Source organism: Oreochromis niloticus, linkage group LG12 (genome assembly GCF_001858045.2).
Source record: "Oreochromis niloticus isolate F11D_XX linkage group LG12, O_niloticus_UMD_NMBU, whole genome shotgun sequence".
NCBI lineage: Eukaryota > Metazoa > Chordata > Actinopteri > Cichliformes > Cichlidae > Oreochromis > Oreochromis niloticus.
This window is the reverse complement of record NC_031977.2, coordinates 19,127,671-19,153,327: the sequence shown is the minus strand read 5'-3', so window position 1 is coordinate 19,153,327 and position 25,657 is coordinate 19,127,671. Positions and strand designations below refer to the sequence as shown.

General features: G+C 38.5%; 2 protein-coding genes and 2 long non-coding RNA genes across 9 annotated transcripts; 3 read left to right on the top strand and 1 right to left on the bottom strand.

Moving 5' to 3' along the window:
• The first annotated feature begins 28 nt into the window (after positions 1-28).
• LOC112841809 (uncharacterized) lies at positions 29-339 on the top strand. The gene is made up of 2 exons (XR_003213194.1): positions 29-167; positions 276-339. It is a non-coding gene; the product is annotated as an uncharacterized LOC112841809 (long non-coding RNA).
• A 2,802-nt stretch (positions 340-3,141) lies between these two features.
• Positions 3,142-10,769, top strand: mob1a (MOB kinase activator 1A). Its single transcript, XM_019365726.2, has 6 exons — positions 3,142-3,337; positions 4,450-4,616; positions 5,037-5,130; positions 6,326-6,459; positions 7,102-7,265; positions 8,802-10,769. Exons 1-6 carry the CDS (start codon positions 3,324-3,326, stop codon positions 8,877-8,879), a joined length of 651 nt encoding a protein of 216 aa, XP_019221271.1. The 5' UTR covers positions 3,142-3,323; the 3' UTR covers positions 8,880-10,769.
• On the bottom strand, positions 10,157-11,737 carry LOC109204565 (uncharacterized). Its single transcript, XR_002064061.2, has 2 exons — positions 11,620-11,737; positions 10,157-11,063 (listed from the first exon to the last, which is right to left on the bottom strand). It is a non-coding gene; the product is annotated as an uncharacterized LOC109204565 (long non-coding RNA).
• On the top strand, positions 11,643-25,041 carry trafd1 (TRAF-type zinc finger domain containing 1). 6 transcript variants are annotated; one of them, XM_005473389.3, is made up of 12 exons: positions 11,643-11,746; positions 12,606-12,654; positions 12,756-12,891; positions 14,377-14,430; positions 14,535-14,958; positions 15,520-15,795; positions 15,880-15,944; positions 17,547-17,807; positions 17,978-18,116; positions 18,902-19,112; positions 19,310-19,367; positions 22,895-25,041. In XM_005473389.3, exons 2-12 carry the CDS (start codon positions 12,620-12,622, stop codon positions 22,931-22,933), a joined length of 1,698 nt encoding a protein of 565 aa, XP_005473446.1. In that variant the 5' UTR covers positions 11,643-11,746; positions 12,606-12,619; the 3' UTR covers positions 22,934-25,041. The 6 variants fall into 6 exon arrangements, with proteins under 6 accessions (XP_005473446.1, XP_025752752.1, XP_005473447.1 ...); XM_025896967.1 differs by having other exon boundaries at positions 11,738-11,746; positions 12,728-12,891; XM_005473390.4 differs by lacking the exon at positions 11,643-11,746 and adding an exon at positions 11,763-11,961.
• Positions 25,042-25,657: the final 616 nt, after the last annotated feature.

Here is a 25,657-nt window from a genome sequence, read left to right as displayed (position 1 = left end):
AGCCCAGCGTGGAAGCTCATGAGCGGTACCAGGCCGTTATTCTTTCAATATAGAGTCAGAGTTGTTGTTGTTTTTAGAGCTTTAAAGTTATTTTTCACGTACAGTTTCCACGTTCAAACAACCAGGATCATCATAGCTAACTAAAACAACACTGAAACCAAGTATAGGTGTGGTAAAACATTTGAATCAACTGAAATAAAAGCTAATTCATTAAATAAAAACTTAAGCATATTATATATTTGCAAAACTAACTTAATTGTTTTGGATTTTCACAGAACTTTTTGCAGTTTTCACAGCAGTTCACGCCAAGGTCACACCCTGTAATGCTCAGAGACAGTGTAAAAAAAACCCCAAGAACCCCATCACAGACTCCACAGGCCTCAGTTGGCATGTTAAATGTTAAAGGTCATTACAGTACAGTTAGTAAAAGAGTAACAATCATGGCTTGTTTTTCCCTCTATCCTTGTGGAAACAGGCTTGAGGTTTCTGGTTCAACTTCTGAGGTGCACAAAGAAGAGGAAACATCTGAGGACTCTGACTAAAGGCTACAGGCAACAAGGCACTATGGAGTTGTTGTTCATACTATAAATGTAGTTTGAAAGAGTTGCCAGGAGAAAGCCTCTTCTTCCTAAAAAGAATCTGAACCAAACCACAAGACCTCTGGAACAATGTCCTGTGGACAGACAAGACCAAAAAGGAGATCATAATGCACAGCACCGTGTTTGTCATAAACCTAACACCTCATAGCAGCTGTTAGGCACGGTGGTGGAGGGGTGTTGATTTGGGCTTGTTCTGCAGCCACAGGACGCTTTGCACTCATCGGGTTGACCGACTTTCATTTTTCTCATGACTTTTTTGTTGTCTGTGTCACTTTTCATACGTTTGTTCATGGACTCGTTCATTAACCAAAATAAAAATAAAAATGAGAGAAGAAATCGGAAACAATAATTTGTACTTACAAGACTGACTGAAATAAAAAATAAACAGAAAACATTCTTACTTTTTGGCAGTGTGGTCAGATTTGAAACACCCAGACAGCTTAATGAGGCTTTGGTGTAAATTCACATCATGTCTGTATCAAATGAGGTGTTGTGTTTGTATTATAATATTATAAATCTTGCTTCTAACTCTTAACACCCACATTATAATAAGAAAACTAAAAGCAACGCTGAAACTGGATTGCTACTATTAGATTACTAAATGATTATCATGGCTTTCTTGGTCAAGTTGAACCATTGTAATTACTTTATTCCCTATTGGCAGCTTTAATATCCTTTAAAACTGTTTTTTCTTAAACCCTAATAAAAAACAACTACATGGCACATTTATCTATTGGATGTATTAAAGCAGATTTTCTTTCAACGTTTAAATACTCAGTTATGTACAGATACACAAGAATTGTATTTTAGTTGAGCACTTGATTAAATGTAGGTCTTATCTGTATTCATGTTCATGTCAAACTGTGGGCACTTAAAGGAAAAACAGTACTAAGGCAGTGGATTCTTTGGAGTTAACCCCATGTCTGCTGGAGGTTTTGTGGAAAAATGTAATACCTGACTGAACCTTTTGAAACACATTGATCTGTTCTCTGTTTGCCACTGTTTGTTCTCGCTCTTTGGTGGAACCACAAGCTAACAGCTTAGCTTAGAGCTTGGAGAGTACCGAGATGTACTGTACTTCCTTATCTGGAGAGCACATGCAGGGCGGGTATATGAATGAATATGAGTGAAAGTAGGTTCTCTGACAGATAATGTTGTATGCTTCGGATCATATGCTGTCTCTCTCTTCTCTTCTCCATCTTTCAGGTACAAGTTCATCTTGTTTTATATGTCCAAAGATATATGTATATATTGATACCTCTCAGATAGATTTGTGTTTCCAAACTAACGATGCCTTCACCTGCACTAATGTGTCTTTTTTGCCTCATATTGCGAATTCCAAATGCAAATTCAACGCTTCAGACCTTTTACTCCAGATCTTTTATCGGCATAATTAGTTTTGCTATAATGAGGGAACAGGCATCACCTGGCAATGAAATAGCTTATTATTTAACTGAAAATGAGAAAGATTTAAGCTGACAGTCTGCACTTAGATCGTATATCCATTGTTTGATTTAAAATCTCCATCTCACCCTGTCCCTGGGATCCACCTCTATCACACTAGCCCTTTTCATGTCCTCCTTCACTACATCCATGAACCTTCTCTGAGGTCGTCCTCTTTTCCTCCTGTCTGACAGCTTCATATTCAGCATCCAGTGTCTCTCTCAGCCCCACCTCTCTAACTTTGTCTTCAAACCTGAGCCGTCCCTCTGATTTACTCATTTCTAATCTTGTTTGTCTTGCTCACTCCCAAAGAAAATCTTAACATCTTCATCTCTACCACCTCCACCTCAGTCACCTTTCATGGCCACCATCTCCAAATCATATTTCATAGCAGGTTTCAGTGTAAACCTTCTCTTTCCCTCTTGCTGTTATCATTGTATCACAGATCACCCACCACTCGTCTCCATCCACTCCACCCTGCCTGCACTCTCATCTTTGCCTCTCTTGTACACTTTCTGTTTCTTTGGATGGTTGACCCCAGGTTTTTAAACTTATGCACCTTCACTACCTCTACTCCTTACATCTTCAATGCACCTGTCTCCCTCTCATTCACACACATATATTCTGTCTTGCTTCCTCTGACTTTCATTCCTCTTCTCTCAAGAGCAGACCTCCACCTCTCCAGGCTCTCATCCGCCTGGTCCTTACTCTCGCTACAGATCACAGTGCCATATGTAAACATCATTGCCACGGAGACTCCTGCCTGACCTCATCTGTCACCTTGTCCATCACCACTGCAAACAAGAAGGGGCTCAAAGCCGATACTGAATATAATCCCACCCTGACTTTGACCTCATCCGTAGCACCTACCAGACAGCTCACTGTTGTCACACTGTCCTCATATTAAATGATCAAAAGTTCATAAAGAATTTAAGGGGATTGTTCTATGTCACAGTATTACAGTGTCACAGTATGTCACAGTGCTCCAGGATGACACATGAGAAAGTAACAGTTTTATAACAGAAAGGTCTTGAGCTTGGAAAATGTACGTAGTAATACCTACAGGCAGACTGAAGGGGGCGACAGACTACCATTTGCGCTGCAGCAGACAGCAGACAGAGGAAGAGGCTCTGTGGGTGCAGTTCATGTTAGCCTTCACTGTTGCTGTTAGCAGGCACCCCTGACAAGTGCCTCGCACAGTGTACTCCTAAAACGCGTTTCTGTTTACTAAACTAGCTTCAAGAGTTCAAATCCAGGAACTTTAACGATTCCTGCGCCAAGATGAGCTTCCTGTTGTAAGTAAAGTGTTTTTTTCTTCTTTTTTTAAGCGCTCGTGAAGTTACAGCCGGAGCTTGCGGTTAATGTTAGCTGCGCTTCTACGAAGTTCAGTCAAGGGAAGTAAGGGGCGATAAAATAAGACACCGCTACATAAAGTAGTCAGCTAACCGCATCCCAGTCTTAGTATAGGTTTAAGTTGCGTTAAAGTGACGCCTTCCTTACGCAGAGCTACCACTGATGATTGTAACATGATCGAGAAACTGTTGATTTACAGTTTGCCACAACTCACGAACTGTAACTTTTTAAAGTAGTGAGTTAGTACGTGCTAACTTTGCTAGCCTGGTGAGCAGCGCTAACTCGCGTTTGGTTAGCCAGCTTAGCTCATATGGTCACTCTTTAACTGACTTAAGTGAGGCTAGACATTCAATTTTTAGTCATATCCCACACCTTTGGAGGTCTAATCTCGCTGGGTGGTTATAAAATGTTAAGTAACGCCGCTAATTAAGTTTCCGTTGTTTACAGTAATACTGTGACACTGGTGCATTTCCTGTCAGTGGGTATACACTATAATGTGGTTGAGTCACGGCTCTGACGCTGTGGAAGCCAAAGTTTTTTGGTTTGATGGCAAACGCTGCAGCGGTCACCCATCACGAGTTCAGCGTGAAGTTTATAGATGTCCACCACCAAGCTTGCATCTGCTGAGTGCACACATGAACAGGAGTCCTCCCGTGTGTAGATCAAGGCCCAGGAAGAGGATCTACTCTAAAATTAGCCTTTTAAAAACGACACTTTAGATAAAAGTCTGTTGTTTATGTAGTTCACTATCACAAGTTCAGTCTTTACTGTGTTCAGCTCTCTGTCCTGTTACACATTTGATTCGACAATCTTACTGCAAATGACCTTATAAAGAAAAAAATAAAAGAGGAAGGAAAACACATGAAAGTCAGTCATGCAGGGATCAACATGTCCAGTTAACAGTATGTTTATCAGATGTTTAAGGTGTAAAAATTACATTGTCAACCTTTCAAGGGTAAATGTTAACCCCGTGGGGGGGGCAGACAGATATGGCCTGTACCACATGACCACCATGAAGACAATATTTCTTAGATCCACTTTAAATTCTGTCCAGTGGTAGTCGCTCATCTAAGACCTTCAAGCCGAAGAAGAACATCCCAGAGGGCTCCCACCAGTATGAGCTGCTGAAACACGCAGAGGCAACGCTGGGTAGCGGAAACCTGAGACAGGCTGTCATGCTGCCAGAGGGAGAGGATCTCAATGAATGGATTGCAGTGAATAGTGAGTGACTCAGTACAATGACCCTGCACACACAGTATCCAACTAACCAGTTAAAGTTTGTACCTGTGCCCAGTGTTAACATGAATCATAAATAAAATAGTTCTGTACAGGTGCTGCACATTTGCACCACCCTGTGGTGTAAAAAGAGTAATAGGGTCATAGAAGAGTGCACACAGCTGGCAGACTGGTAAATAACTGGTTGTTGCATTAAGCAGGTATTGTAGAATTACATGTTTTATATGTTATCTCTAATAAAACATGGTATGTTTAAATATATGGCTTATGAGCATTTTGTGCTTTTAAATCTATTAAACTGTGAGTGTAGATACTAAAATACATATTATAATCTCCCAGTTCTTTCATCACAATAACATGCATAAATTCTGGATAAAACAAATAAGAATTTACTCTTTCCTTTAGCGGTGGATTTCTTCAACCAGATCAACATGCTGTACGGTACCATCACCGAGTTCTGCACCGAGACGAGCTGCTCCGTGATGTCTGCAGGACCAAGGTAACGCCAATCATTGTCCTCATGTTTGTGCTCTTAATTTAGAGTAAAAGTATTTCCACTAGGGCATATTTAACTGAAGACACGTTGTGAAACATCAGGAAAAACACGGGTGTTTAGATGCTTTATCTATCGGTGTGGTTACTGATATACACAATGGCCCACTTTCAAAGGTATATACAACACTTAGACTAGGGCTGCAGTGATTAATCAAGTAATTCAATTATAAAAAATTCTCGACACAAATTCTTTGCTTGAATGCTTCATTTAACACATGACTCTGTAGCACGGGCCAGCAAAACTCAGAGGCAGAGCAAAGGCACATTTTTATGCATTAGTTTAAATTTCATATCTATCTTATTTTGGCCTTTGACTGTACTTGAGATTATTTATATATTTTTACATTTAACAGAAGTGAATTTTTGACTTTTAAGACTTGGGTTATTATTGAGCTATGGGAAAAACATTTTTTAGTGTTTGATACCCAAACATGATGTTTTTGTTGAGGATTTAACTCAACTCCCCAACAAAAAAAGACAAAGAAAAACAAAAAGCTAAATCTGTTTTGCACTGTGTATCAGATAAAGCTAAATTCAGCTGACTCATTTCATGCGGCCCACTTCCTCTGTTTTATCAGCTCCACAATTACACTTTATCTATTTATTAGCTGTTATTTTACCAGGACGTCTCACTGAGATAAAAATGGCTTTCTTTTATATAAGAGACTTGGTCCAGCTGTTAAGATCTGATCTCCTGAGTTAACTGCAGAATCAGATTCCCAGATCACATTTTTAGTGGTGCAGGTGGTTAAGTTAAATCAGCTTCAAATCAGTCATCTGAATGTCACATGAGGAACACGGGAATTAAATCTTGCACGTGGACCCTGTAGAAGCTGTTTAGTTAGACTCTTCCCCTATCCTCTGTCCTGCCAAGACTTTCTGCGCTCAGTCTCTAATCAGGAGGAAGAGACGAGGGGGGTTCACTTCCTGTTGACATAGCCGCCATCAAGACTACGAAACTTCTGCATTTCCCCCTTCTGTGCTTTTTTTGGCCTGTCAGCTACCAGATGACGTTCCACTGTTCTGACAGATACACAGTTGTATGCAGAGCTCTCATTTTTCTTCTCCAGGTCCAGTTTAACTAGTGAATCAAGGTGGTAATCTGAGAGATGACAACTGATTTTGTTCTTTTTCTGAAGGTATGAGTATCACTGGGCTGATGGCACCAATATTAAGAAGCCCATCAAATGCTCTGCGCCCAAGTACATTGACTATTTGATGACCTGGGTGCAGGATCAGCTGGATGATGAGACACTTTTTCCCTCCAAGATCGGTGAGTTTTACTTAAAGCTTTTGTGGTGTTTTGTTTGTGTTTTTTAAAGAAGTATATCAGATAGAGGGATATTCCCTTTGGCTTTATTTTTAGCCTGTGAGAATGATTTAATTATGCTATTATTGGTCTTCTGTGTTTTTGAAAAAAAAAAAACGACCAAAGAGCAGAAATAAGTTCTTCAGCTGGACACTTGGCATTTAAATCCCAAACATACAGACAAGATAACCAAGAGCAGCAGGATAATGGTGTTGGCTGTCCAAGCCAGGCACATGACTTCAGTCCAGCTAAACTGTGTCTTGCATGCTGAGGAGCAGACTGATGCCAAGAAGCCCCTTGGACAAACAAGCTTTCTCTTTGCTCATTTTCTACAGCTGAGGTTTTAAAACTGGAAGACAGCACATGAGAAGGTTACAGTTCCTGCTGCCAGTCTATCTGTGAATGTGATACTATCACCTTTAAACTGGATAAGCATCACTTTAAATATCAGCGTTGTAGTTTTATATCAAAACATTTTTTTAAGCTAGGCAAATGGGCTAAAGGTCCAGCAATCCTCTGGGTGTAGGTTGAAATGCATAGTGGACATTGAGGCAGCGCATACTCTTCTCTTGACATCAGCATTTTCCAACCCCTTCTCCCCCACAGGAGTTCCCTTTCCCAAGAATTTCATGTCTGTGGCCAAAACCATCCTGAAGCGCCTGTTCAGGGTTTACGCTCACATCTACCACCAGCATTTTGACTCTGTGATGCAGCTGCAGGAGGAGGCCCACCTCAACACCTCCTTCAAGCACTTCATTTTCTTTGTTCAGGTAGGAGGTTTATGGTTCTACAGCCCCTTTCACACCTGGACTGTTATTTATATATACTGATCTAAAGAGTCCCGAGTTATTTTTCTCTTACTGTTGGTTGAGTAATCTGTGTGCTGAGGAACTAATAGCATTTCTGAAACTGTTACCATTTGGCTCAGGTTTGAATAAAAAGCCAGTTTTATTTTTATTTATTTTTTCGCTTTCATATGAATCAGATCTATTTTTTTTTTTTAGGACGGCACATATCACATTGAGCCACTTCCATAATTGATACCACATATTTTTGCAATGTCACCTCAGTCTGTAAGCAGTTAAATTAGAACACATGTGACTGATGTACATTCGCATGACATGAGTATCTTGCTGCAAGACTCTTGTGGAGAAGACAGATGTAGTTAAAGGCCTCCTGAAATGTTTGTATGTACACACACCTCCATGCAGAAATAGTAGTCATTACTCTGCTGAAAGCCATAATTAGAAAGTTAGCTCCCTCTTCTCATCCTTTTCATCTTGATCATGTGCACACTAATTCTCTGGCGTCCACTGCACATTAACTTTTAAGTGAAACTGTGATCGCCAACTTCTTTGGCCTCCTGGTTTATTTCTGTTCAGCAGTGTGCTGCGTTTGCCTGCATGGCTATTTTTGTCTATGCGGTTCTCTTCAAGATCCTTAAATGTGGTAATGTCCACATTAAAAAAGTAATGTGAAGAGCCAAACAGGAAAAAAAGTCACTTTTGAGCAAAAAAACAAAAGAAAGATTTGAATTGATATTTAAAAACCTTCACAGACCACACTTGTCACAATAGCTGACATTGCTCGAACACAGGAATAAACTGAGCACCTCTCAGTTGCAGAACAAGATAAAACCACATCTTAATAGGGTGTGGTAGTAAATACTGTGTGCTGTAAAGATGTCTTTTTATCATAGACTATACATAATGTACTTAAGTGTCTTGCGTCACACGTGCCTGATGCTAAATGCCAGTTTTTGTGCAGGCACTGATGCTCTAACTGCTTCAACAACAATAATAAGAGGTCATCGCCTGCAAAGAAAGTTCAACATACGCAGGATTCTATCAGCAGTCAGGATAAGCGGTCACACGTATGTGGTTGTTAACTCATTAGGTTAACCCAGGGTTTATGAATCTAGCACTCATGTGAAAGGGGTGGTGTTGGCAGCCATCACAAACATGCCTAGGTCTACTGTCACCAAAACAGTTGAATTTACAGACGATAAAACTACAATGCACACAAAGCAGCAGTATGTGTGTCTATAATAGGAAAAGCACAGTAGAGCAGTAGAGTGTTATTAGTCGTGTGTAAACGTGCAGTCAGTATGATAGTAAACGCTTCACTTTTATTTTATAGCTTTAAGCTTCAAACTTAAAGGTTCCCGTCTAGTTTTAAATGGATAAATAATGTTTACGTCATCATTCACATTGTGTCTATCCATGAGGTCTGAGAACCATAATTAGACTTATATATAATATATCTTAAATGTAAATGTATAATTTTTAAAAACTTTTTTCTTACAGGAGTTCAACCTCATTGACCGGCGAGAGCTCGCCCCCCTGCACGACTTGATCGAGAAGCTTGGATCAAAGGACAGATAGACATTTCATCACACGTCTTCCCTTCATAACCTTTTTTTCCTCCTTTTTTTCGCTGTCTGTGACCTCTTCTACCTCTGACTTCTAGCTTCAGCTCTGAAAATCTGTGCCTTCCTCCCTGTATCTCCTGAATCTTTGCTGTATTCTTTGCCTTTTGTTCCTTTCTGTTGTTTGCTGTCTTTGAGCCTTTGTTTTTTGTTTAACTTTAGCTTCACAAGATCATAAAATAATGTTGTAGAGTAAACTTTTTTTATACAGGACTGTGGTTAATGACTCTTTAAGAGCAACCTACTGATGTTTTTTTTTTTTTAATTGGACCAAGGACATTTGGAAGTTAAAGTGAAACACAGCTTCTCTTTCAGAAGCTGCTGAGCAGGGTTTGCTAACACTTGCTATTTAGTAATTCCTTTTGTTAACTGATCCGCTGTAATTACAGAAACTGACCAAACATAGGTTTTTCCTTTTTCTTTTTTTCTTTTCTTTTTTTTTTTAAACTCTCTGTCATTAGTTTACAGGGAGAGTAACAGGAAGGATGGGGGGTAGTGACGTTAACAAAGGTTTTCGGAGGGCTTTTGTAACATTACATGAAGGCAGGCACAAAAATGTAACAGTATATTATAATATATTAACAGTATGTAGCGCTCTCTGTCACATGCTAGTTGTGTATCTGATATCCCACACAGGTTAACAGGGGTCTGATTATGTGACGAGATTCAGTGATAGTTAATCGTAAGGTGCCTTTCCTCTTACACCATAAAAGAACATCACCTTAGACTCCAGTAGTTTCAGTTTGGTCACACATTACTGTCTTTTTGCACTTTTTTCCTTCCTTATTTGGTTAAAATAGTAAAATGTGAGATATAGTGCTTTTTATTTACAATTTGGTTCCACCTATAGCTTTTATAATGACCCTGTGAAGGGACTATGTAGTGTAAAATCAACCTGTTAACAGCAAAATATAATCTGTGAACTTTTTTTTAAATTTTAGTTCTTTTCTGTGGTGCCGATCAACATTTTTTTTTTAAGTCAGTGCTGGTACTTATTTTCTTTTCTTTTTCCTTTTATTTTAAAAATTTGTACTAAATATTCCTCCCTGAATTGGACCATAGGGGTTATAACTATTGCTATTATTACACATGTACACCTGAGATGTATGCAGTATTTCAGGCATGGTCATTTCCTCCGGCTTCAAACAGCAGGGCTGTTTGTACTAACATCTCTTCATAAACTGAAGCAGATTATATTCCTGATGAATGCTTTGTCTGGTTTTATCAAGGGAATTCTTGTTGGACCTAAATTTCTATTGGACAATCATGTGACCGATTATGAGCTTAAATTATGCACAACAGGAACTAACTATTAGATTTAGGCGCAGCAGGATTCGTTTTATTTTTTGTTACCACTTTGTAAGAAAGACTTGTCGTCATACCAAGGTAAACGTGTAACTGTAAACTTTTAGTTCACGGCTCACAAGATGCTAGTCAAGTCAGTACTCTGCAGGCATTTCCAGGCATTACTTTGAATCTGTATTCAGTCACGTTTTTGAAATGTATTTGCTTTTTTTCCCTCACAATTTTTATTTTTAAGCTTTTGGTATGACGTTACATTTCATATTGCATTGCAAAATGTTGGCTTTACCTTTTGAATCTTGTATAACAAAAAGGGCTTTGAAATGAATGAAACCAGTTTTTTGTTTTTTGTTTTGTTTTTTTATTGGACCAATTGTTGGCTGGTCATTCAGGCTAAGAAAGAGTTGTTTGTATGTACCACGTCCACACATTTGCTGTACATAAGATCAGTGTTTTATCTGAACAAACCTGTGCCTTACCATAATGGAAGTGTCTGATATGATGGCATTGATAGATCAGAAACTCAATAAACACTGAAAAGACACTGCTGCTTGGTGTGTACTGCATGTCCATGTAATGTCTATTTAAAAGAATATCAATACCAATATCAATGTTTATGACAGTTCATTTAGAAACATGCAGCTGAGCAGCTTCCAGGGGATCATTTTGTAGGGCTTTTACAGGAGCAGATCCTAGTGCTGAGGCTGGGTTCATGGCTTTCTACTGCCCTGCACAGCTCTCCTTGAGTAACCGCCCATCTCCTGAGCAGGGAGACACAGCAGAACTTCTGGGGATGGCCTGATGGGCTGCAGGTGCCATCAAGAGCACAAAAGCGAAACTAGAGAAAAATCAGTCGGTGATAAAGAGAACATTATTCTAGCAACCATTTGCAAAACCATTCCCTTATGCAGGTGGTCTTGTTGTTACCTCTGCAGTGTACCTGTTGTAGCTTTCGTTTGCATCAAAGCAGAAGAAGTAAATTCCCAGTGTTTGATGCTTCTATCTGGACAAACTGACATCCCTTGAGTTTAACTGACGTAGTTTTATAACGTTTTGACTGAACTTTGGCTTTATTTGGTTGAGTAGTGAATGATAGTAACCAGGCTATGAATTTAAATGGGACTAAAGCTGGTACTTTGTTTGCGATCGCCACTAAATTGTAGACTTAAAATTCTAATAGTTTTAAAGATAGTAATCATTATTATTATTTCATTTGAAACTATTATTTTTCTGGTTTAAAGAAAGAAAACTTCGCAAGCTGATTAACGACAATCATGTTTTGAAATTATATGTTTAAATATCCAGCTAAATCTATAATAAAATGTGCACTAAACCATTCAATGTGTAAGATTGCTGAGAAATAGGATAGAAAAAATAAAAATAAGTAGATTTACCCGAGACGCTTTCAGCCATTGTACAGTCCTCCTGTCAACCAATCAGAGATCAGCCTGGAGAGACATCTGGAGCTTTTGTGCCCTGAGTTGAGCCTTACAGTTAACTTTGACCCTTAACTGCTTCAACGTAAGTGGGTCCAGACCCCAAAATATAGAGCCTGCCATTCCGTTTAGTAGGTGTATTTTGGTTGCAGTTTTATAAATTGTGACGAGAGGCTTTGGTTTGGTTGAGTCGCAAACAGCCTGACGAACTCCGTGTTGGGCTTCAATCTATACCAACGCAAGGAGGAAATAGCGAAGTGTTTTTCTGGCTAGTTGTCGTCAAGTAGTTATCTGTCGTCTGTGAGTTTGGGTGAATATCATTGACTGATTAGCGGTAGCGTTAAAACGGTTGATTTGGCTTTGCTTCCAACGGCCGGCAGAAACTATCTAAGGGGGGAAAAACGATGTTACATTAGCTTGCTGGCTTAGTAGCCTCTTCGTATGCGCTTATAAAGTTAGTTAGCTAGCGTTAACTTAACTCTGCGGTGATACCTAGACGTGTATTCAATACGGGTTTATATATCTAGGAAAATAATAAGGAGCTAGCACAGTATAACGTTTCGAGGTAGGTCAAATATGCTTGTTAGTTATTACTGAGGAGGAATTTCCTTGCTAATTCAGGCCATCGTTGTCAGCTAACGTCAGCTACCTGCCTGAAACACTGGGTGAGCAAACCGAAAGTCCTGCTGCCAAGCAGTTTCAATGAGTAACAACAGTGGCGGCCCAGATAATGTCTGGGCCTATTTTAATAGAGCTCGATAAACAAATGTTATTGACGCCTGATGTTCAAATGCCACCTTTTTCACGAATCAGTCACACATTATATTCTTTAGCTGCAAACTGTAGCTAATATGTACGCTAAACTACCAGAGAACTGATTTAAATGTATCTTCCTCCTAACAACTTGCTGATTGTTACTAATTCCTTACTTTTCCCCCCCACAGTCTTTGGCAAAATCATGGCAGATGAAAACACACAGTTCTGTGGCAATTGGTAGGTATAATATAATAGGTGGAATATTTTGCATTGCCCGATGAATATATTTTATAGATTAACGTTATAAAAGGTTTCTTAATGTTCTATGTCCCTTTAAGCAAACATGACATCCCTGAGGCCAATTTTACAACCCACGAGATTCACTGCAGAAGAAATATTTCTCTGTGTGATGTGTGCCAGGAGCCAGTTCCCAGATCAGACCTGCAGGATCACAAGCAGCAGGAACATACACAGGTAAGCCTGAAGAGGAGTGATCTAGACTTTAACATGATCTCTGCAATAGATAGACGTGTGCTCTCAGAGGTGGGGAAGTGTGTGCGGCCTGTGATAGTGGTGGGCAAAAACATCAATACAGAAGTGTATGTCCATATAATAAACTATATATATCATTAAGTTCAGTTTTAAATATTTACTGCCAGTTCACAACACCTTTCCTCCCAAGGTGCTTTGTACTGTAACATAAAGACCCTACAATTTTAGAAAGAAACTGCTATAATCACATGACCCCTGTGGGCAAGGAAAAACTCCCTGGTTACAGGAAGAAACCTTCACCCGATCCACGCTCAGGGAGAGGCAGTCATAATCTGTAACCTGTTGGGGAGGTAGGGGAAAGATGAGAGAGCAGAGAGAGCTAAGACAAAAGACACATTATGGATGTGAGACAAAAACTTAATAACTGCTAAAGACAGCAGTATAAACACACAGTGTGAAAAGACATGCTCAGTGCATCATGGGAAGTCCTCACGCAGCTTAGGCCTATTGGTGCATAACAAAGGAAATGTTAGGACTATCTGATTCATCCCTAACTATAAGGTGGATCAAAAAGGAAACGTTTAAGCCTAATATTAAAAATAGAGAGGGTCTCTGTCTCCTATATCCAAACTGGGAGATGGTCCATAGTTGTGGGGGCTGAAAGCTGAAGGTTCTGCCTCCCATTCTATGTTTGAAAACTCCTGGAGACTGAAGTTAACCTGGAGTGCGAGATCAAAGTGCTCTGTTAGGATAATGACATACTATGAAGCTTTTAATATATAAGGGATATAATGCCTGATTATTCAAGATTATTCAAGATTTTTTATGTTGGAAGAAGCTTTGTAAATTCAATTCTGAATTTATGAAAAAATTTATTTGCTGTAAATTGATTCCACCACCCATTTGATTTCGCTGGATTCTCTTACTTCATGACTCATTTGTTGTTACTTAACAAAAGGAAAGGGGTTAAGGAAATGAAAGTTGGCTAACTTGAGATGAAGAAATAGAAACTCAGGAGGAAGATGGCTGACAGAGATATGTTTGTGCGCAGGACATCGTGTCAGAATGGAATAATATTGATAAAACACACAGTGATACATAGTCCCTGCTTTTTTATATTTTTATTGACATTTTGTTTTTCTCTGGTGCTAAGATATTGTGATACATCATAGTTGATTTTTTTTTTACCCTTTTTTTGTTGCAGTGGTTCTCAAACCTTTTCTGAACCTGGAAAAAAGTTTCACCCTGCTTTGTATGGGTTTTATTAATGTGTAAAGTGTAAAAAGTTGAAGCTAAAAAATGTAAAAAGTTCAAGTTCTTCTGAAGCGTAAGTTCTGAACTGATCCTGCTCTGTTCCCGTATTTTTTTTTGGGGGGGGGGGGTTCCCTTTCTTTAAACCTTATTGTATTCTAAAGTGTTGCAACAGTGATAATGATAATGTAATAACGCCTGTGCTTTTCATTTTAGATTACCTGCAAGTGTGGTTTGAAGATTGAGAAGAATAATTTGGATGCCCACCAGGTATTATTGAAGAGCCTTTCCCTTCCTTATTTTTATAACTCTTATTATTCAGCTTCGTTAATCTTCATTAACTTCTGCGTCTTCATGATGATTGTCTGTTGCAGAGCTCTGAATGCTCTCAGCGGATGGTTCCATGCCAGTACTGCGAACTGGAGCTTGTCTTCAGTCAGTCCAAAGACCATGAGGATTATTGTGGAACGCGCACTGAGCCTTGTCCCTACTGCAAGTGCAATGTGATGCTGCGAGAACAAGCCACACATCCAGCCTTATGTGGAAGCCTCACACCGCCCCAAGAAAGAAACAACAGTAGGATGGGTCGAAGTCCAGGGGACCCCCAGTCGGGGGCATGGCTGGAAGCTCACTCCATTCGAAACCCCCTGAGAACCCAAGAGAGAGGCCCAAAAAATAATAACATCAGTGCAGCAGAGCAGCAGGTCTTTCCCCGACCTTCAGTTTATAATACTTCAAGGGGATTTCGGCCCTTAGGAGACTGGAGAAATATTTCACCACAGAATCCTTTTAGCAGCTGTGAGTGTTTTGATTGATACATTTTGAAACAGCAGCACACAAATGAATGCTCCAGAAATGTAACTGGCTGAAAAATTAAAATGCTTTTATAAGGTGTTGTAGGTGCTTAAACTCAAAAATGTGTTATTTAACACGTTGCTAGATAATTGCTGGTATCATGATGACATCATCATAATGTGTGATTTAGATCAGAAGCTTTAGGGGCCTAAGATGTACCTGTGTGCAAAGTTTGGTTCCTGAACTCCTGATTGCGCAGGACTTGGCACACACATACACAGATAGAACATACACAGCACTGTGTGTTTGTCTATATCAGCATAACCTCAGTGTTATTGGCAGTTTTATTCAAACAAATTGAGTTTTTACACTTTAGATCTCTTACAGTCATGTTTGTTTTAACGTTTACATTTTACCAAAAATAATTAAATGGACATTTATATTTTGTTTTTACTCTACATTTTGCATAGAGATTAGAATTAATCTGCCATGCTGTTGCTTTCAGCTGGAGTTATTTTCCTGAACTGATTTTTTTTTTTTTTTTTTAATAACTTGTACTTCCAGTGCTGGGGCAGAGTGATTTTCTGCACAGCAGAAGCGGCAGCACATGGGCACATACTGAGCACGCTCTGGATGATGATTCATCTGGCCTGGACTACATGCTGGCTCTCAGCCTGCAGACTGATGGGGACTCGGGGGCCGGAGGTGTCGAGGGCAACATGTGGAGCGATATCTGGGATCACAAGATTGGAAAATCTAACACTTCTCTGTCCAACAATAACTACCCAGACTTCACTGTTGGATCGAGTACAAGCGCAGTGCAGGACCATGATCAAAAAGGTGAGTTAATGTTTGCTGGAAACGTGAAGTTATTCGGATGTCCATTTATTGAACAATTTCAACAATTTCAAATTGTTTTTCCAGATGCAATGCTGCCTTGTGAATTTTGTGAAGAGCTGTTTCCAGAAGACGACCTTATTTTACATCAGGTTTGAGATTACCTTTGATTGGTCTTTCCTTGAGTCTCAGTGCTAACTCAATGTTCCCACTCAGGGTTTTAGATGTCGGAAAATTCCTTTAAATTGCATGGTGTAGGTTTAGAGGGGGCCAGCTTCAGCAAATGAAAATAAAAAGGAGCAGTTCATCCTCCCCAGACTTATCGAGGTTAAAGTTTATATTCATTTGCTTGCATTTTGGTGTTTTTTGACTCTGTAATCAGTGAAACAAAAAATATTTAAAGTTGGTTCTTTGAGAATAAAACATATCAGTATTCATAGCAAATCTACGTCAAGTTGTCTTTGGAAGAAAAGCAAAGAGGATAAATCATCAAAGAACTCCTAGGAACTCTATTTTCAAATAACATTAAACTTCTTTTATTCTCACAGAGTGGTGATGTTTAACTAAAAAACTCGGTATAACTTTAAAATACTGCTTGTGACAAACTCCCCTGTAATTAAATGGAATTTCAATGCATTTTAATTTGAAATTTAAATATAATTATATTTACCCACTAATACCTAAAGGTAGGTACACTTGAATAAAGGGCTTACAAGTCAGGCTTTTACAGGACACAAAGTCATTTTTAAATAAAATACGTTGAAATGCCATTTAAATTCTGGGGAATTACGCTAAGTCGCGGGCTATTATATAGTAATACCACTGTAAAGTATTACCAAAAACAGTGCAGAAGTCTTCACGCAGAAGCCCAAAACACCTTAACACATAGGTGCACCTGTCCAGGTTTTGAAGATTCTTCCTATTTGTGGAGCTTCACTGGTGGAAAATACCAGTTTCAGCCTATGTGGAAGCTTACAATTAGTGGAACACCATTACAAAAGATCATGTATTCCTTATAAAGTCCCATTTTATTTTCTGACGATGGCTTGTGTGGTGAAATGCATTGGATTCTCTATTTAAAGAGAAGCTGCCATTGATGATTTTAGTCTGTCAGACAAGTTATTTTAAAGAAAATATTGCCATTTTGTTGTAAATGTAAAAATTTTCATCACTAACTTTTTAATTTCTTCCTTTCTTTCTTTCTTTTTTTAACTAATGAACTTGCATATTTCTGACGGTGTCCACCCAGAGGCTACACCTTTAAACTAACCTTTATGCATATCTGATAGTAAACCATGAGATATTTCCTCTTTCATTTACTCATTCATTTCATTTAAACATTCATTTACTCAGTCTAAAAGACCTGCTTTAGCCTGCCAAGTAACTTCAGCTGACATTTTCAGATATTTTCCCTCTTTTGGTTTGAGTCCAGCCTCAGCTTTAGTTCATAACCTCTGTGGGTATTTCTGTTTATCTTTCTAAGCCCTCTGCACACACTGCTGCCCTCTCAGTTGGCAATCTGTATTGTTAAATGACAAGTAATTGTGTGTACGCATACTGCTCAGTGTAAAATGCTTAGATCCAGACTGATATCACACAGCGTGCAAACATTTGCATACCATTGTTTTATCTTCGATTGTTCACAGTCCTCTTAAACTCTATGCGTGTTGGAGCACATGCCTTATTTCCATCTAGACATAACATGACAACTTACTTAAGTAGGTTTCAGCAGTGTGCACTTTCCTTTGTTTCAGACTGGATGCAGTCCTGCTTCGGCCTTTGCGTCTTTCAGCAAACAGCCCTCATCTCCACCTAAAGACGACAGGACCAGCAGGAGTACTTCAGGGCTGATGCACAGCCTTCCTGACACACTCGCTTCTAATATCCCCACCTTCCCGCGGTCAGTCTCCCCAGCTTCTTACAGTCCTCCAGCCAGTCCACTAGAGGGCGATGTGGTCATACCATGTGAATTTTGTGGCGTTGCTCTGGAAGAGGCTGTAGTCTTTCACCATCAGGTATTTCACTCGTCTAATTACCTAGCCAATACAAAACTGCCACATCATGATGACTGTCAAGAACTGTATGTGTTGCCTTTGAAAATGTCTTCAACTGCATGTGTATGTATTGTTTTTTTATTTTTTTAGTTTTATTTATTTTGTTTTTCTTTCGTTGTTCTTTAATATAGGACAAATGTGATATGCGCCCCCAGAGTGCTCACCCTCTGAATAATGTAACAAAAGCATCGGTCAAAAAGCCACTAAGCCCTGGTAGAGAAGCCTTTGGGCCGCCGTCCCCAGAGTTTCAGAGGAGAATAAGGCACCAAGGTAAAATCTGACATTTATTCAGAAACCTGTTTAATGGGAATAAATAATTGACCAATTCTGAGAAATCTAAATATAACATCTGCAGCGATGTAGTAACATATGGAGACATTGTTTTCATATGAGCAAATATCATTTTGTAAATCTGTGTTTCAACTTGTGATTAAGCAATTTGACACACTTGTGTTTAAATCACATTTAAAATGTCTTTACTGTCATGGTTTAGTCACGTTTTGGCATTTTAACCTTTAACGAAAGCAGGGGAAAGTGTGTGTAAGTGTGGGGGTGGGGATGGGTGACAGACGGCAAATGGCCTGAGGTGGAGATAAATCCAGGCCACTGCATTAGCCTTCAGTATTTGGGTCACGAGCTCAGCCAGGTGAGCTGTAACGGCACATAAACCTAAAAAAACTTTGTTCAGCAAACAAGCCTTCATCAGAGAGTTAAACGTGACCACAGCATGAGAATAAAGTTGATTTCTTGATTTAGATATTTTACCTACACTATACAGCATTTTGATTTTAGTCTGTTTGAGTTTTTATTTGTACTTGTGATTGGATCAAATCAGAATTAAAGAAATGTTCAATTCAATTCATTTTAAAGTAACTACATATATAAAGCTAGAACACCTTTCATGCAGTATCAGCAAACAAGGTTGTATAACTTGTTAAAGGTTCGTGTTGTTTGCATTTTATTTGGATTACTAGATACTGTATGTGCAGTTTTTCTTCTCTTGTGTCTACATCTGCATTTGTTAGACCTTTTTTTTCAAATTCTCATGTATATAGGAGACTTCTTGGATGAGGACTTTGGATTTGACAGGGAAACGCCATCAGGGCAAAACCAAAGGGGATGGCAGAAAAGCTGCATCGGCCAACCGAATCAAAGGAAGACGTCAAACTTTGATGTTTCGGTTAAGAACAGACCTCAGCAGGGCGGAGAAGCAGAAGGGGCTCACTTGTCTTTCTGTGACACAGACAAGAATGCATCTTTAAAGGGGTAAAATAATTATATGTGCAAATATTTTTTCAGCTTTACTTGACTGTTGTTGTTTTTAAAATGGTAAATAGATAGTTTTTGCTGCACTTATAGAGATATTTTCCCTGTGACTCTTAACAAGTAGTAAAGAAAATGGATGAAAGGACCTCTTATTATATGTTATTAATATTCTCATTTAAATGTATTTTTTCCACCAGACTTCATTATCCAGAAAACAAAGAAGGAAGAGGTAACAGAAGGAATCAAGTATCAAAGGTACACAACTTTTAAAATCCCATTCACCCACATTGATATTTGTTTGCATGTTTGCAGGATCAGAGCATGTACGTGGTGAAAAAGCAAAAAGTTAAACCAGGCAACAACAGCTAATTTTCCTGTTTGTTTGTTTTTTTGTTTGTTTGGTTTTTTTTCTCAATTGTTTTTGCCAAAACTTAAACTTTAAATTAATAACAGAGCAGTAGGATTAACCCATTCAAAGTAACCTGGTAATTAAAATAAAAGATAAAAAAAAATAAACAAAACTAAAGCCTAAACTTTTAGTTTTGCAGGTGTTATAAAAAGTAAAAGTAGAAAACATTTGAAGTTAAACAAAACAAGACATTTCTGCTAACAAACCTTACTTGATTAACAATAAAAACACAGCATATTTGTGCATAACGAGTGACGTACCTTGACAGTGACGGTGTCTTTACCTTTCAAACAGTGCAGACACTGCACAATCTCTAGTGACATACATTCAGCGGTTTATAGTACTGAGAAAGATATGGAAGTTTCCGAACCATTTTATTTGTCAGGAAAACACCCTGATCGATCGAAAGGGAGAAAAATATGTTTGCAACACTATTTCCAAAAAAGTTGGAGCGCTGTGTAAAATTTCTTACAAAAAAACATATCAAATGTTCAAAGTGAGACAATTTTCTATTTCATGAACAATAACAAATTTAATTTGAAGTCATCAACATCTCTGAAAAAAGTTTGGACAAAAGTTAGTACTAAAACAAAACAGCTGGGGAAACAATTGCAGCTCATTATGTTAATCAGTAACATGACAAGTAACATCTACAAATTGTGGAAAAATTTCACAATAACGTTTGCCAATGTAAAATTGCATAGACTTTGAAAATTTCATCATCTACATAATATCAAAAGATTCTGAGAAAAAGGCACAAGGACAAGGTGGAAAGGGCAAAGATGAAAATGATTACATTGTGCTGAACACACAACCCCGTCAGGAGCAGGTTGTGTTCATAGTTTCATATAAAATCATCTGGAAGCCCCACGACTTCACTGATTCTCTGCTCAGCAAATGCTTTTTTTATGGGCAACTTGTTAAGTCGTGCACCGTTAACAGAGTTGGCAAAAGTAAAGACATTTTGTACTTAAGTAGATAATACTACTGATACTGATTCAACGTCTTTACTTGAGTAAAGGTAAAAAAAAGTACAGGCTCTGAAATTTACTCAAAGTGTAACGTAAAAAGTAGCTCTTTGAAGGATGTTTCTATTTGTGTGCAAAGCTAACTGAACTTTGTGCTATATTAACATAATGATAAAATAATATCAATAGATGGGAATACAGACTTTAGTTTAACTTTTTTAAAATTCTACTCAGCTTGAATCTGAAGAAAAAGAAGGAAAATTTAAAAAAAAATATATCTTTTTGCTGTTGTCCACATTGTAGAGGGTGACTTCTAAACAGAAGAATATGTATAGTCAGGGGTTAAAGTGGGATTCAGCTGGTGGGGGAACCGTAGAATTGGTTGTAATGGGGAAAAGAATCATAACTCACAATAATTTCTATTGAGAGCTCCTGTAGATTCTGTTAGTGTACATGCTGTGATCAGCTGAACTCCTGCTCCTTGTGGATGTACACAACTGAATTCAACCAGATGTAAGCAGATTTTTCATAAGTTGTCCTGGCTGATGTCCATCCTCTACACTGATAGTGCACGGTTTATGCTGTCTTTTGTCTAGATGGTATAAAGTTGGTATGAATTCTAGCATCATCAGCCAAAATTCATATGAGTCTCTGCTACACTTGACCATAAAACCAGAGCCACTGTGCACCAGTCTGTGCACACTGTTCTTTACTTTAAACCAATCACAGCACAGGAATCTAACCTGTTTATCCTGCAGTAACCTGCAGAGGATTTTCATGCAGGGCTTAAATAGCAGTTAGTCTACCTCAGTTTGCTTTGCAGCAAGTTTCACAATATGAAAAAAACATAATGTCACATTTACAGACCCAATATCCGATTTAAAAACATGAGGATTTACATGTAAGCTTTAAATTTACAGTTTATCAAATCCCGCTGAGCAGTTCTTAAGTTTAGATCTAACCTCTCTTCTTTCTCTCCTGTCCCCTTTCTTATGTTTCTCCATCTGGGAGCGAAGTTGGCTTTCTTTTCTTTTCTTTCCCTGTGACAGCAGCTGGACCTTTAGCTAGCAACACACATATTTTGTGTGCTTGCTGATGTTTGTTGAGCTGATTTAAAAACGCTGCATTTGAAATGACCTCACACTCCCTTTATGCTTGCTCGTCTTCAGTATGGCTAGCTAGATGCTGAAGTACCTCAACAAGCAACTGTAGGGAGAAAAAGTAAAAAGTAGTGAGAAAATAAAAACTACTCAAGTACAGATACCTGAAAATTGTACTTAAGTACAGTAACAAAGTATTTGTTCTTTGGTACTTTCCACCTCTGCCAATTAACATAATGTTTATTTTACTGGTCTGTACACTAAATCACCAGATTATTTCATCTCTTATCTTATTTGTGACAGTGTTGCATTTTACTGCTATGGTTTTTAGGTTCTTTATAGATTTTTGATCACCATTTTATCATCATTACCTGACAGCATCTGTGATTAGAGTAGACGACACTCGTATTGATAATTTTGGGCAGGAACAAAAGCCACATGAGGGTTGAAACGCCCCTTTGAGCACGCACAGAGTCTGAAGCAGAAAGCCCAGCTTAACAGAGAAACTTGATAACCAGTCGTGATACCTGTTATCTCCGACTGGGGTTTAGGTTTTGTTGAACCAGCTAGCACAAAGACAGAACTTTGTTCAATGCCCCTCTGTGAAACTTTCACAAGGAAAACATTGAGGCTAGAGCAGTACCAAAACAACAGGTCATGGGAGTTCATGGTAACATTTACTGAAAGTGGTCCAAGTCATAGCAACCAGTGAACCCAGCAACAGGGTCATGGGTGACGAAAGCCTATTTATATGTCTATGGTGCAGCTAGGCCGTCACAAAAGAGCCATTACAGCACAAACTGCTCCAAATCATACTGCTAGCTTTGATAGATGGATCTCACGCTGCATCACAGCTGTTTGCAGGTCTGACCAATGTGCACAAGAACTGGACCTTACCCAGTGAAGTAAGACCAGCACTATGCTAAAAAGAAGCGTCGATAGAAATGTCGGTAACTGCACACTGTTGCAGACGATGTACGCTCTTCATGGTGATCATATTGCCAGTGGCCTCTCTTAGTGTAATAATGTACCCTGCGTCACAGCAAAATCTGGGAATCCATGGAAAAATACACTGAACAGGGTGCTTTCCTGACGAGATATGGAATGATGCAAATATAAATACAAGGATGTAATTATTACCATGAAATAAGTGAGATCATTAATTCTCTGCACACAGAACAAGTTTTTTTTAAAGTTTCTTTCTATAGGATTGCAGATATTTGATCGCAGAATAACTATAATTACCTTGAGGGCCACACAGCATGATTTTAAAAGGATTTTCACTTTTCTTTTCTTCAACTGCAGTTACCCAAGAAGCAAAATGAAGAGCAGGAGGAAGAGTGAGAGCTGAGACTGGTGCAGAAATGGAAAAACCAAATCTTCTACTCTTCTGCTTTTCGTGTAACTTTTTGCACTTTTTGAAACTTAATGAAACATATAGCTATCTGCTAAGTGCCTGTGTGAGTGTTCGGATTTTAAAGTTTATATCTTGAGGAATTTTACTCTTAGAGTGCCCCTATTATGCTTCTTTGTAGCTTTGTAATTTTTATTTTAGGAGACTGCTACAGTAAGCTTACATGCCTTAATGTTCAAAACTACAATTTTCTCAAACTGTATACTTGTGAAATCTTCATAAGCTCCCATTTAAGCTCCTCTCATTTTAAGAACCCCCGTTGCACAAAACCCTGCTCTGATTGGTCAGCTGGCATGAAAGCAAGGACAACTCTGATTATATACTTAAGATAGTCCAGAATAGAAAGAATTTTGATTACTTCTAACTTTCTGTGATTAGTTTACATGTAAATATAAATGAAATCACAGCACAGCCATTATCTCTTACTTATCTGAACCATCATGATGTGGCTGTTCTAACATCAAGATTATAGGAGTGCAGAACTCTGCCTCCTCAGATATCAGGGGTGCATGAAGACTCCTGCATACCTTCTTTCAGTCAGCAGAACATTTGGCATGCTTTGCTCTAAACTAAGATATTTTAGAATGAGCAGAAATGACTCTACTGTGGAAATCATGGCAGACTGTGAGGCAGCTGCTCGTTCTTTGTTTGAGGGAGTGCCAGTCATGTGGCATTATAGGAGTGCGGTGAATAGTGATCTAGAACGAGTTCAGGAGCAGTGTTTTCTGGGGGGTGTAACTCCTTATGGACTTTATGCTGGCTACATTATAAAGTTATAGTGTTACCTGTTCATTAGCAAAGTCCTGTTAGGAAGCCACGAGCTGATCTGTAAAACTGCACACTCACTGGCTAGCAACTTCTGATTGACAAGATGCTGGCAGATGACTCTGGCAAGGAGCATAATTTATAAAATGAACTTCATGTTTTATCAGTATGAGCTGAAGCTAGATACTGAGCCCATAAATACTCCTCAGGGTAGGTATCCCGAGGTCACAGAGCCATTATTCACATACAGATTATATGCGTAACACACTAAAGGATAGGGAAAAAAACCTACAAAGTATAATAGGGGCACTTAAAAGTCTGTTTGGTTTATTCTTACATATTCTACTTTATATCAGATGTTTTATGGCTAACATGAAGCCTTCACTATAAATGCTAAGATGGACTTAATTTATACTGAATATAAGGTTTTCTTTTTTTCTTTTTCCTTTTTTGAACCATAAAAATCACATCTTGGTTTATGAAGAAAACTGTGTGTGTGTCAAGGGCAGACGCCTGACCCCAACAGTGTGCATTTGTTAGACTTTATATTTCGTTTGTTACTCGAGCCTGTTATTGTTACGTTTAATTTTTTTTTTTTGTAACCACTATTTGCCGTTTCTTCCTCTTTCTATAACCTAAAGCACTTTGATAGATTTTACATTTAGTTAAAAGGGCTTGAGGAACAATATGATTTCTACATCTTTGACCAAGAGAAGATTTTCCGGTTCGATTGAAAACTTGTCTTTTTATACTGTTAAACTTTTGTCTTTAATAATTTGTTTGTAACTACTCAGTAATGTTTTCATTTGTATTTAAATACCCTCATATCTCAGATCATATAGAATTCATATAGAAAGCCTATAGAATTATATTTGTGGTGTTATAAGATGTTTTCTAATATTTTATGAAGTAGTGTTAAAAGTTTTCTATGTTTCTCCTCTAAGTAGTTAGGATAGATAGGATGTATTTTGTGTGTAACATAGGGCCTGCTATAGAAATTCATCAAAGCTAGAAAGTCTCAGATAATGAGGTCTGCACATTTTGCCTTTGTGATCAAAAAGCCCAAGTAGACAGCAGCAGCTCATGAGCGAAATCACCTTGTGTGTTGTTTTTGTTGGATTTTAGGCTGACATGCTGTTTAAGAACAGCTGTCTTGATGCTCTTTGTCTTGTGTAGTTATTAAAAGTTTTAAGGCGCACATTGATAGGTTTGTGACCGGTGTTTGTATTTTCTTTTCCATATACATCACATGAATAAACCTGGTTGTAACAAAGTGGCAGAAAGACTAAAATATCTGCTCAAGTTCTTCAATTAATCCACTGCTCATTTCTTTTCTATCGCCAACAGCGTGGTTAGCTAGGGTAAAAAATGTTGCAGGGGAGTGAAATACTAGGGTGTCTCTAACATTAAGAATACAGTACAAATGTTATTGTTTTAATAATATTTAAAGCATTACATGTTGATATATATACAGTGGCTTGCAAAAGTATTCGGCCCCCTTGAACTTTCCCACATTTTGTCACATTACAGCCACAAACATGAATCAATTTTATTGGAATTCCACGTGAAAGACCAATACAAAGTGGTGTACATGTGAGAAGTGGAACGAAAATCATACATGGTTCCAAACATTTTTTACACATAAATAACTGCAAAGTGGGGTGTGCGTAATTATTCAGCCCCCTGAGTCAATACTTCGTAGAACCACCTTTTGCTGCAATTACAGCTGCCAGTCTTTTAGGGTATGTCTCTACCAGCTTTGTACATCTAGAGACTGAAATTCTTGCCCATTCTTCTTTGCAAAACAGCTCCAGCTCAGTCAGATTAGATGGACAGCGTTTCTGAACAGCAGTTTTCAGATCTTGCCACAGATTCTCGATTGGATTTAG